This window comes from Zalophus californianus, chromosome 6 (genome assembly GCF_009762305.2).
Source record: "Zalophus californianus isolate mZalCal1 chromosome 6, mZalCal1.pri.v2, whole genome shotgun sequence".
In the NCBI taxonomy this organism is placed as follows: Eukaryota; Metazoa; Chordata; class Mammalia; order Carnivora; family Otariidae; genus Zalophus; species Zalophus californianus.
Window position 1 is genome coordinate 147,774,658 of NC_045600.1, and position 12,831 is coordinate 147,787,488.

General features: G+C 51.7%; 1 protein-coding gene and 1 pseudogene across 1 annotated transcript; one reads left to right on the forward strand and one right to left on the reverse strand.

Annotated features, from left to right (window-relative positions):
• The window catches only part of LOC118357082, a 183,654-nt pseudogene that overhangs the window by 88,054 nt on the left and 82,769 nt on the right, over positions 1–12,831 (reverse strand).
• Positions 1,777–8,355, forward strand: LOC113909159 (acrosin-like). Its single transcript, XM_035728083.1, is given in 8 exon segments — positions 1,777–1,815; positions 2,315–2,415; positions 3,415–3,439; positions 4,348–4,630; positions 7,243–7,365; positions 7,368–7,387; positions 7,941–8,088; positions 8,228–8,355. Coding segments are annotated over 8 exon segments (867 nt in total).

Consider the following 12,831-nt stretch of genomic DNA (forward strand, 5'->3'; position numbering starts at 1 on the left):
CTACACATGTTCCATACCTGCCTTCACAGGAGGCTGGTGCATACTTGGCAATGCAACGATGAGCCAGGAGCTGGGCTTGGCATGGAACACAGCTCAGAGGGGCTTGGGTCTGCTCTGGGATCCAGGCAAAGCCACCCCCCTCCTGCTTGTGTCCCAGCCCCGGTGGGAAGTAGTAATGAACTGATTCTGACCTTGTCATCTCACAACACAGACTTCCAGGGGCTCCCATTAGGGTTAGGCTCAGGTCCCAGGGCCTCGTCTGTGCCCGTGTGCTGGGCAGTCCCCACAGTGGCTCCTGGCACCCCTGAGTCCTGGTCACACATCTCTGTGGAATCCCCTCCCCTCCAGGGTGGATGGCCTGTGTGACGGCGCTCTCAGGATTGGAATGGCACAAAATGCCGGGATGTCATTTCCAAGCTGATGGAGTCTGTGACTTCTCCTGGTTCCCTCTGTCCTGGGTTCATTCTCTGTCTCCTTCTCTGTCTCTGTGTCTGTGTCTCTCACAGGAGCAGGATCTGTGGGTTCCATGGGCGATGTGAGAAACCTCAGAAGCCTCCCTTGTCCACGTTCCCGTCTCCGGTCCTGCTGCTCCATTCCTTCCTAAGGCCTCCTCACACTGACCAGAGCAGTGATTCTGGATCCTCTTCCAAATGGGGACTCTGAGGCTGCAACAAGGAGGGCCCTGACCTTGGTCTCCAGACTGGTGGCCCAGTGCTCTGCCACATTCTGTGTACCCAGGTCCTCAGCCCCACAAGCCCCCAGTGTGTCCTCTTCTGAGAAGGACCTCGAGGGGGTAGAAAGCATTTTCCCAGCACTGGGAGCACAGTGGGTCAGGGATGGAGATCCAAGGCCAACAGGCTCTTTCTACAAGCCTGTGGGACCCTTGGGACACTGCATCTCTGCAGCCCAAGTGACAGAAGAGTAAGCTGAGGCCTTTTGGGCTGTAGCCCCTCTGGACTTTGGGGTGGGTATCTCTTCCTTCTCCCAAGTGCCCAGGGTGGTGGTGGACACCGGAACCCAGACCCTGTCTTCTCCCAGTTCCCTGGCAACCCCCCGGGCTTCTTGGGGACCCCTGACCATCAGCCTGGCCTGTCTCCCCTCCCCATGCTCTGGATCTGGGTCCTTGCCAGGAGTCCTGATGCCCTGCCCCATGGCCCAGCTGTCTCCAACCTCTTTCTTCTTTCCCCCTTGTCACCCACTTTGCTCCCTGGGTGTCCTCCCCTTCTGACCCCCAGCTGGGCAGTCAGAGTGATGTGGGTGTGGGGGTGGGTGTGCAGGTGCGCATGCCTCTACGTGCATCGGGATGCCAAGTTCATGTCCCCACATGGGATGGTTTGGGTAGCTATCCCCGAGGAACTGAGGGGCTCGCACCCCCAAAGCGAACCTCATGGGACGGTTGGGGCTGGCCTAGGACTGGAGAGCAGCCCTGCTCCTTGGGCTCTGCACCCCTCATTTGTCTTGGGCCAGTCTCGGCCTCTCTTGACCCATGTTCCCAATTGTCCCTGAGGGTTGGACATGGAAACTATTGAACGTGGCTGCTTCTAGAGGGTAGGCGGGGGACAGGTGCACCAGGCACACAGCCCTCCCTCCCAAGAGGGCCAGCCAGGTGTGTCATGGCCAGGTGTGCAAAGGGGACCTGCACAGAGCACCTGTACAGTGACCCAGCCCTGCGGCGGATGTACACGAGACCCATGGCTCTGCAACTGACATGTCCCCCATGTTCCCTCACCACTGCCAACTGCTCTGTGGCCCCAAAGTCCACTGGGCCCCACAACCATGGCCACCCTTGTGGCAGGCCTTAGCGTGCAAGACCAGGTGGGTAGGATATCTGGGGACGCACAGGTCATTCAATATCCCCCACCCAGCTGGAATGCATTCCAGTCTGCTGGAATGCAAACTCCCTCTCAGGGTCCAGCTAAGTGCTGGGCTGGGCCAGAGGACCTGGAGTCATCAATGGAGGCTGACTCAGGACATGAGAAGATCAGTCCGCCCCTTCCCCTTCTCCTCTCCTCGTTTGCCTTGTCTTCCTGGCAGGACCTGGGACAGACGTCCAGCCTGTCCCTGGCTGCAGCCCTGGCTGGAGTCAGAGGGGCGGGAAGGAGGCTGGGGTGGAGGGGCCCACCAGCAGGATTCCCATGTGCAGGGGGCCGTTAATATAATGAGGGACTCCGTGGGCATTCAGGGATTTCAGCCCTTTGTAGACATGAGCAGTGGCCCCAGGACTCAGCCCCTGCCCCATCCTTCACCCTCTACAAGGCCCTGCGTCCTCCCCAGCCCAGTCCTGGTCCACAGCCAGTCCTCCCTCTGGCCCCAGGAAATCCAGCTGCTCCAGGGGCTGCAAAATCTTTACAAGCTGGAGCTGAGCCAGCCCAATGGAGCCTGGTTCCTGGTCCTGCAGCCCCACAGTGAGGAGAGGTGAGGCCAGGCAGGAGTGGGGAGAGGGCAGAGTGGACTCTCCCTAGGTCCATGGCTGCCTGGTCAGCAAAGACCCTGCTGTGTGCCGGCCCCTAGGGCACCCTGACTCTTGCTCCCGAGCAGGCTCCGTGAGGGAGACTAGAGTGTGGCTCCTGCTAGCTCACGTGGTGTCACTCTGTCCTGCATCTACAGCCTGTCCCACCAGCGGGACTCCCCTCCTAGTTGGCCAGCTCACCTTCAGGGTCAAGAACAGGTCATCATTAAGCTCAGGGGCAAGTGCATGTGTGGGCAGGCAGAGGAGGGCTCGCTCTGGGCTCAGGGAGTCTCTAGCTGGACTAGCAGGGGCTCTGGAGAGCTGGCCTTCTAGATTCTCTGCTGACCAGCCCTGGGTTAGGGTGAGGGGTAGGGTTAGGGTGAGGGGTTAGGGTTAGGGTTAGGGTAAGTGTGAGGTTTAGGGTTAGGTTTAGCGTTAGGGTTTAGGGTTAGGGTTTAGGGGTAGGGTTAGGGTTAAGATTAGGGTTAGGGTTAAGGTTAGGGTTAGGAGATGATGGCTCCTGATACTCCAGTAAAGATATATAAGACCTACTGGATATTCATTTGAAGGGCATGTGACCTCCTGAAAGTTATGTGAGCTGAGAAATTGTGACACTTAGTTAGAAAGTTAGTAGGAGAATAAAGCTCATTTGACAATCTGAAAACTCATTACACTCAGGAAGAATCTATGTGGTGTCCTGCCACGTAGGCAGGCAAGGGACAACCTCTTGATGCTCAGATTGTCTTTTGGAGAACTTACACTCAGGGAGAGGAGGGAACACTGCCCTTCATGCAGGTGGAGGTGTGACCTCCTCACACTCCTACAGGTAGTTGAAACTTCTTTACATGCAGGTAGGAGGTGAGCATTTGTCATCCTCCTGTCGGTGAGATGCCGTCTCCTGACAATCAGAAAAAATGAAACTACAGGATATTCAGGTGATTGTGGTGAGATTTCCTGATCCTTAGGTATAGGAGACACATCTTCCTGTATGTAGGTCTCAGAGAGGAGACCTGGAGACACTCAGGTAAGAAACACCAGGCCCTGTGATGCTCAGCAGTGAATAGAAGAATGGGCTTTGTAGTCCTAAATTAGAGAAATTCAAAGTGGCTCTTTGAAACGTGTGCTGATAGTATATACTTGGAAGAGGGAAAGACAATTTGCCCTACACAGTGTTAAGGATCGATTAATCTGGTGAGCCCGACACCTTGTGACCATTGACATGCTGCATCATCTTGACACAGAGGGACAGAGCTGCCCCTCAACCCATGATTTGGAACAGGAACTGTGGTTGCAGCTTGCATGAGGGGCAGACCCTGACACTGCACAAAACTGGATCCTCAGATGATACGGAATCTTTGAATGTAACTGGGAATGAAGATCCTGGCCTTGGGACAGAGGGAGGGGGCTGCACATGAGCCCCCATCACCCGAGGAGTACAGAGGGGCCTGTACAGAAAGCTGGGATCTTGTTTCAGCCTGAACTGGTTAAGCTAAAGGGCTCCTGCCTGGCCTGACTATTGGGGGGGTAAGGGGGATGTAGCCATGCTGATTGGTCAGGAGGCCACAGAGCTTTGTGAGGTCACTGGTCTTCCAGGGCAGGCTGGGGCAGGAGTATGATAGAGATGCTGCCAACTGCCATTCTGCTGTCCTTGGCAGTGTCTGTGGTTGCCAAAGATAACGCGTGGAGGGAGGTCTTCAGAAAGGCTCTTCCCAGAAGGGGACATTCTCCAGGGCTCTCTGTGCGCAGTCTCCCCGGGGCTCTGGGCCATCTGGCAACCAGGCCATGAGTGGGTGGGCCCAGGCCCTTGCTGAGGGAGGGCTCTGAGGATCATGGTCACCAGAGGTTTCTGTCGAGCCCATCCTTTCTGAGGATGACCTGGCTTGCCTCTGTGCCCACAGAAAGTATATGACTGGAGACTGAGTTTTGGTACAAGGGAAATTATATATGGGAACGATGAGTCAGTGAAGCCGCATCAACAGGAGAGATATGTCGAGAAAATCATCATTCATGAGAAATACATCCCCAGTTTAGAGAACCATGACATTGCTCTCATGAAGATCACCCCTCCCGTTCCTTGTGGGCAATTCATCGGAACGGGCCGCCTGCCCCAATTTAGGGCGGGCCCACCTGGAGTTCCTCAGGCCTGCTGGGTGGCTGGCTGGGGATTCTTGAAAGAGAAAGGTGAGTATGGGAGTGGCTCTCACAGGGGTAGGGGCACTGGAGGTCACTCCCTCAGTGGTCTCTGAAGTGCAGGGGCCATATGTGGTGCCTAGTGTTGATGTCCACCAGAATGTGGGACACTGTCCCCTTTTAGAGCGGGAGAAACTGGCAGCCAAGTCCCCTGTGCACAACCTCACCACTGATGGCTCGTGTGGTCGCAAGGTGGAAGGGTGTATGCAGGCCCAGGAGAACCTGGGCATTTTTCGAATGGGGTATGGGCTGTGGCTCTATCTGGGGCCTGGAACCCCAGTTGCTACCTTCTGGAAATGGGGGATTGTCCCCTGAAACGGCACTTGGAGAAGAGCTCGAGAAGGGGTTTTGTGGTTGCGGGCCAACTCCTCTCCTCTCTGGACATCCATTTCCCCATCGTTGAGTGGAAGGGCCATGTCACGTGGTCTCTGAGCTCTGAGACCCCAGAGTCCAGCCCTCTAGACCTCAGTGAACCTCTGCTCCCCACCCTCGCTGGACACAATGCGAGAATCCACCCTCCCCATCCGAGGGACTTCGTTTTCTCTGCAGAGAGGGGACAGGGTTCTTGGCAGGCCAGCAGTGGGCAGCAAGGGTTTGACGAGTAGGTAGGCCTTTCAGCTTTCCACAGGTGACCACATGGACTTTTTACCCAGTCACATTGGGGATGAGAAGAGAGACTGAAAGCTCTTCTGTCCATTGATAATGGAACACTGAGGGCTCCGAAATCAAGGCACTTCAGTCATTTGGGGTTCAAAATTCAGCCTTTTCTGGTGACAAAACCCTGGTAGTTTCAGTATGCTTCCTGTAACTCTTCTTCCCTCGCTCAAGGCTTCCCCCTTTGTCTAATTGGGTTGCTTCTCCTCCCGGGCACCCCTGTTTCACTGGCGTCTGCTGGCCCTTCCCTCCCTGACCTGGGGTTTCAACCTCTGTCTGGCTATTGATGTCCATAGCTCTGCTGAGGCCTCTAGAGCATTCTTCTTGTCCCAACACCAGGCATTCCCTGCTCTGCCCACCCACCCAAACATGTGTGCAGTGTCCCAGGGTTCCTATAGTCCCTGGGGGGGCTGATCTCAGGGTTCTCATCTACACTCCCACCCCTACCACCACCTTTGCTGTCCTATCTCTCAAAAGGATTATAGGCTCCCAGCTACACCCTGGACATCACACAAGGCATCTTTTGTTCTAGGATCCTCCTCAACTTAGTGGGATTGCTACCATCTTCTGGTGAATCCATCCCCTACTGGTAAGGCCGAGTTTTAAGAAATCCCCAGCCTCCAAATTTCTGTGTCATTCTTGCAGACCTTCCTTTTTCTACCTCCTCCTTGAGCCCATATGCTTCTGGGGTAGTCCTCCCTTTCTATTGAATTTCAAGTTCTTGTGGACTTTTTAGCATTTAAAGCCAACGTGTTGGGATTGAGAAAACCCTGTTCTCTTCCAGGTCATCTGGCTCTTCCATAGATCTAAAAGGTCACCATAAGCGACCAGGCTTGTTGTGGGGGTCATTTCCATGTCACCCCTGCCTTGGGGACAGTGCAAGTACAAAACTAACCCTGCTTGGATGGTATGCAAACTTTACCTGAAGGGCCTGGAGACGCAGTCCAAGCCACACAAACACACAGTCTGAATGCTGTGTGCCTAGCTCCATCTACTTTGCTCCACTTGGTTCTGGCTTCCCACTTGGCCTCCACTGCCATGTTCCAAGTGTGATCTGCCACATCTCCACCCGGATGCAGGCGATTTCAGACCAACCCACCAGGCTGTGGCTGGGCTGTGGGTGCGGCCGTGGTGGGTGGAGGCCACTTGATGAAGAGGGGATAGCTGCCCCTATAGCCAGCTGTGAGGTTGGCTGATGGAATCATAGCCTGGGCTGGGCCTTCCTTAACCCAAAGGTCATGATGGAGCCTCTGGGGCTGTACAGGATGTTCTGACCTGCCTTCCGGTTATTCCAACCACCCATGCCCCTGACAGATCTGTGTGTGTGGAAGCCATCCTGCAGCTCCTCCTTCTCCGTAACTTCAAAGCGGATGGGAGGCATGCGGGTAGGGACTCTTCTGCCCAGCTCCAGCAGATTCTGTCCAGAACTGAGCTGAGGGGTTTAACGGGGGACAAAAAGCAATGAGGGCGACTTAGAGCCGTACTGTGGGGAAATGAAATGTATGCCCTGGGTTTGAGTGTAGAGAGGAAAACCTTGGTCCGAATCCAAGCCACACCACCTCCCTACCAGCATGTTTGTGCAAGTGGTGCTCCAAGCTCTTGATTGGAGGCAAGGTGAGTCATAGCACTTAACACAGGGGGTCACTGTGGGGTGTAAATGAGGTGACACATCCTGGCTGTAGCTGTGAATAATCATCTGGCATCAACACACATTCCTGCAGCCACATCTGCTCATCCTCCATGCACTGCCCCTCCTCTTCACCTGCATATGCCTCCACCACCCCACATCCTTCACAAGTGTCTGAGGAGAGGCCAGAGGCATTGACTTTCATGGATTTTAGGTTCATGTAGAGCATTTCAGGATGATGGGGTTTCCGTGGAGGGAGGAGGCAGGGCTTTCCCAAAACATGTCTTCTGTGATCGCTGACCACCGAGCTGCCTGGCTGTAGCCTACAGGATCGCACCTACACTGCAGGAGGCCCGTGTGAACCTCATCGACCTCGACTTATGTAACTCCACCCAGTGGTACAACGGGCACATTTATTTAACCAATGTGTGTGCAGGGTACCCTGATTCAGGATCGACACCTGCCAGGTAACTTCCCTTCGGGCGCCCCTTTCCCTGTCAACACCTCTTTGTGAATCCCTGAACTCCACTCCCACCAGGGCCCTGCTTCAGTGACCCTTTCCCTGGTCCCATCTTGTAGTAGTGAGGATGGGAGGTGATACCTGTGGCCCCTACAAAGAACCAGTCACCACAAAGAGAGCTTTATCCCACCATGACACAGAGATCATAACACCTGAACACCACCCTGGAAGAAAATGCTTACCTCTCCTCACCAGAATACAAAACCTTCCAATCCACTTGTTCACACATGCCCATGCATGCATAAAGCCTCATACGTGGACTCAGGGGTCGCTGATCTTCCCTCCTCAATGCAAGGAGACCCATGACAATCCATCCCCTTCTCACATCCACCTGAAGCTGTTGATACCAACTCAAAGTTTACCACCACCTCTTGTGTTCATGGCAGCAAGAAGTCATGTGACTGAACAAACTGCCCTTCCAGAGCATATGCCCCTTCTGGGCAGGGGAAAATTGGCTCAGGCAGAGAGTGACTTCTGTGTCCTTCTGGGCAGGGGGACAGCAGCGGGCCTCTCATGTGCAGAGACAACTTGACAAACACCTATGTGGTCGTGGGAGTCACAAGCTGGGTGGTGGCTGTGCCCGAACTAAGCGCCCCGGAGTCTACACGGCCACCTGGCCCTACCTGAACCAGACTGCTTCCAAGATCTGTTCTAATGCCCTGCACATGGCTCAATCGCCCACCCCTCCCCATCCGACTTCTCAAGCAATCCCAGCTAGACAATCCTCTGCCCGCCCTTCTGCTCGCCCTCCTTGGTACTTCCAACGCCCTCCTTGACCTCCTCCCAGCCGCTCTGCATCTCGACCTCAACCTCGACCCAAACCCCCGGCGCCAACCCCAGCCCCACCGCCACTCCCATCTGCCCCCGCACCTATCAGTAAAGCTCCCCAAGTACTTTATGTTGCCAAGCGACTAGAGCAACTCACAGAGATCTTGAAGGGGAAGACCTTTTCTAATGAAAAGGGGTATTACAAAATGGAGACCACAGATCTCCCAGAACAGACGGCTGCCTCCTGATCTGACCCCACTCCAGACCCAGTGAGCCCTTTACTCCCAAGAGTAAATCTTGAAGGGATGATTTCCTGACTTCTTCATTCCTGCCCTCCCCGGCACAATCCAAACCTCCCCCAGCAAATCTGTCTTCCCTCTCTCACCCTCCAACAGGGTGCAATTGCTTGTGTGTCAGAGGTCATTGTGGTCTCCTAAATCTTGATTTTTGAAGTTGGAACAAGGCGATCTGTGGTGACAGGCCAGGTATGGTCTGGATCTCACACTCAAAGTCTCTGCTTATTAAATCAGTGCAGGTGGGCCCTGGAGCACTTCTGTGAGGTGAGCTGACTCAGAAGGAGGGGTGTGGGTACATTGGAAGAATGACCCCAGTCTGAAGTTTTGTACCATGGCCATCTGATGCTCAGTTCACATGGCCAACCCCAGGTAGGAGTCTGCCCTCAACCAGAATTGCTTATGTCCATCTGTGAATTCCTGAGAAAGAGATTTCGATGGCCTCAGGTCAACTGCCCACTCTGGTCAGGGCCCAGATCAAGCCTAAATGCTGGATTAGCCACTTGAGAATTAATGATGGCAGGCTCCAGAAAGAAACCCCCGGGCTCCTGGCTGGGCAGTTACTGCAACAAGCAAAAGTCTCATACCTTGTCACCTGGTCACTCTTTGCACATGTTTCAAGTGCAAGATGGTCCTATGTTCTGGTTGCAAAGACAGATGGCATAGGGTACAGGACCATGAGGGAGGAACTTTGGGTGAGGAAGACCAAGGACCCTGTCTTTTCCTGCTGGGGCTGCAACAGGGACTGATGAAGCAGGCATGAGTATTTTCAGGATTCGTCAGTCTGTGTGGGTTCAAACAAACCCCCTGCTTTACCCCTCATCAGCTATGTGGCCTTGGGAATATGGCCAGAGGGTTGTGTGACAATGAAATTAGGACAGATGTGAAGCTTTCAGAGCAGAGCGTGACACGTCATACATGCTTATAGATGTGGGCTCTAGAGCCAACTGGTGATGAGATGCTGGGTAACCTTATACTTATGCAAGGGCACTCGGGTCTATATCGTCTGTGCACTTATGAGCCCTGGAATGCCTAGGCTACCTAAGAGGACTTGCAAATTGATCTGGGTGGCCCATGGCTCTGTAGTGTATTAACATTTGATAAAATACAAAAACCAAATTATATCTGCCTTCACTGAGAGCCAACATTTCTAAGATTAGAGTTGGCATGTCCATGATTCCTTTCGTTGGCTTTGGTCTGTCTCTTCTAAAGTCAGTTTCTTAATCTCCCTACTGGGTATATAAGCTCTGTACCCTGGTGTCAGACACCAGGTACCCTCTAAACACTGAACAAAACTCAATGTCAGTCACAGAGTGAGACAAACACCAAGGCATAAGCCACATGGTCCAAAGAGCAGAAACAACCATGGCAGCCACTCAGGACCTGCCCTCACCCTTCCTGGGCAGTCCTGAACCCTGACCTTGCAGGTGGGAATGATGTGGCAAGATGTGCTCAGGCTAGGGAGTAGGGGTGGGTGTGGAGAATTTGGGACAATTTTGGAGGAGCTATAATAGCAGTGGTTTCTTTCCACTTACAGATCATCCCTCCTCCTCAGAGCTTCCCAGGATCCGGAATGGATTCTCCTGGCACTCTCTCCTTTCACATGCTCAAATCCTTGTCCTTAGTTTTTCCCTTCTCTCCTCATTGGGCCTGTCATCTGTAGCTGACACTTGGGTCTCCTTCCTGGGGAGACAGGGCTTATGCTCAGGGAACACTGATGGGAGGCCATGGATTGGGTAGAGCCTGCAGAATCTGATTGATGGTTTCTTGTGTATCTTCCGAAACTTTCCATGCCCACGAATAGATTTACGTATAACACTCTTCTTATTTAGTCACTGTTCATACTACTCTGACTTCCTGTTTCATTTAGGAAATTAGAGTTATTTTCGTATTAGCACACAGGGACTCACCCTCTCAAAATTACATTGTGCATTAGGGGTACTTATGAGATACAGTGCCACATTTCCTTCCTGGGAGGGGTTCTCTAGCCCCCAGCTTTAGCTTTCCCTCAATGTACTCATTTCCCCACATAAAGCCAATACTGGTTTATATCAAATTCACTGATTTTTGCAAAACGAATAGATGTTCCAATTGTCATTTTTTTTTTAATTATGAATGAAGTTGTTGACAAGTGAAGTGAGAGTCTCTGATCTGCCTTCATATCCCTGTGGATTCTCTAACCCTGAAAATGGCTTACAGGTCCCGGAGCAGATACTGCTGCACACAGAGACAAGAAGAACAGGGGAAAACTGGACAGGCTGTACAATGAGCCAGCACCAAGGGGCATCTAGGCAACTGAGGCATATGCTTACTGTTGGGTAGGTGTTCAGATAGTGGAATGGCTGGGTTATATGGCAGGTGTAAGTTTTGACATATGAATGCACCCAGGAAACCAGCACCACGATCAACATAGTGAACCTGTCCATCACTCCAAAGGCTTCCTTGGGGTACTCTGTAATCCCTCCAGCCCCTTCCCTCCTCGGCCCTAGCAACTTCTGCTCTGTTTCTCTCACTGTGTATCCATTTGTATTTAAAAAATAATTTTAATAAATGGAATCATACAGAGAGTGCTCTTTTTTTTTTTTTTTTTTTTTTGGTCTAGCTTCTTTGGTCTAGCAGGCTCTCCACTGAGCAGGGAGCCCTGTGCAGGGCTCCGTCCCTGGACCCGGAGATCATGATCTGAGCTGAAGGCGGAGGCTTAACAGACTGAGCCACCCAGGTGCCCTGGGATTTCTAAATATTTTACTAAAAACAAATGAAAAAGCCACAAGCTATTCTGTCTGCCACTAATTCCTACACCAAAAAGGAAAACACGACCCAGCTGCATTTATCCATGTCACGGCACCTCAACATCAGTTTTAGATATTTTCCTATATACTTTGTAAATGTCTTTAGTGCAATCAGCTCATTAATTTATGCAAATTAGGGAAACTGATTTATAATATCATCACCTTTAAAGGTAGCTTCTACATATTTCTTCCCCCCGCCCCAAGATGCCCACCAGATATGTCGCTAAGGTGAACGATGATACAATCAACGGTTTCAGGAGCCCAAAGCAGTCTTTTTAAAAGTTCACGGTGAGACACTTGGCTTTCTTTGAAAGATCTACGTCATTGCCTGGCTTCAGTAACAGGAAGAAACCTGATGGGGATTTCCCTCTTATGAAAAAAGTTGAAAAGTGAGCATCGCGCTCAGCATCTGTTTTGCTGGGAGCCACTGCAGAGGCGGCGAGCACCCCTACAAGCTCCTTCCTGGCAACCGCTCTCCATGTCCAGCCCCAGCGCTTTGAATTGTGTCTGTGAGCATCTGCTGTGCTTTATCTCCATCCATTAGGAAGTTGTGTCCTGAGGCCTAAGGAAAGCCAAAGAGAAGTCATTTTTGGAGTCTGAGCTTGCTCACTATTTTTTCTGTATAAATGAATGGTAATTCCTCCCTTGGTTTACACCATTTGTGCTGTGAAATGTTTCCTAGGATCAATGTACTTTCAAATAGTGGGGGAAACTGTACCCCATCCTGCTGGGTTAGCTTGAGTCTCCATGCTGCACACAATGTTCCATGACTTATGGATTTTTTCACTCAAACATTGTGCCTTTGACCACCTTCCCTGCCCCCCATCCCTGAATCTGGCAACCACCAGTCTGTTCTCAGTATCTATGCTTTCAATATATTTTTCCATGTGGAACGTCCATGAACATCTGGTATTTGTCTTTCTGTGTCTGAGTTCCTTAGCATAATGCTCCCAAAGTCTCTGTTTCTATGTCTGGTTACTGTGAATAATGCTGCAGTGAACAACAGAGTGCATCTATCTTCTTGAGGTAGTGTTTTTGTGTTCTCTAGATAAATACTCAGTAGAGCAATTCCTGGGTCATGTGGTAGTTGTCTTCATTTTTTCCAGAACCTCTATATTGTTTGTCACAGTGGTTGTACCAATGTACATTCCCACCAACAGTGCACAGGGTCCCCTTGTCTACACACCTTTGGCCACACCTGGTGTCTGTCTCTGGGACGATTGCCATCCCAACAGTTGTGAGGTGATAGCGGATTACAGGTTTGACTTATGTTTCCCTGACGATGATTAGTGTTGTTGAACAACGTTTTCTGTGTCTGCTGTTCACTTGGGTGCCATCTTTGGAAAGTATCTGTTCACATATTCTCCCCATTTTTTATACAGGTTTTTGTTTGTTTGTTTTGATTTGTATGAGTGTTTTGTGTTTTGGATATTAGCCTCTTCTCACACATATGATTTGCAGGTATTTTTTCTCATTGGGTAGTCCACCTTTTAAGTTTTTTATTATTATTATTTTTTTTTGCTGTGCAGAAGATTTCAGTT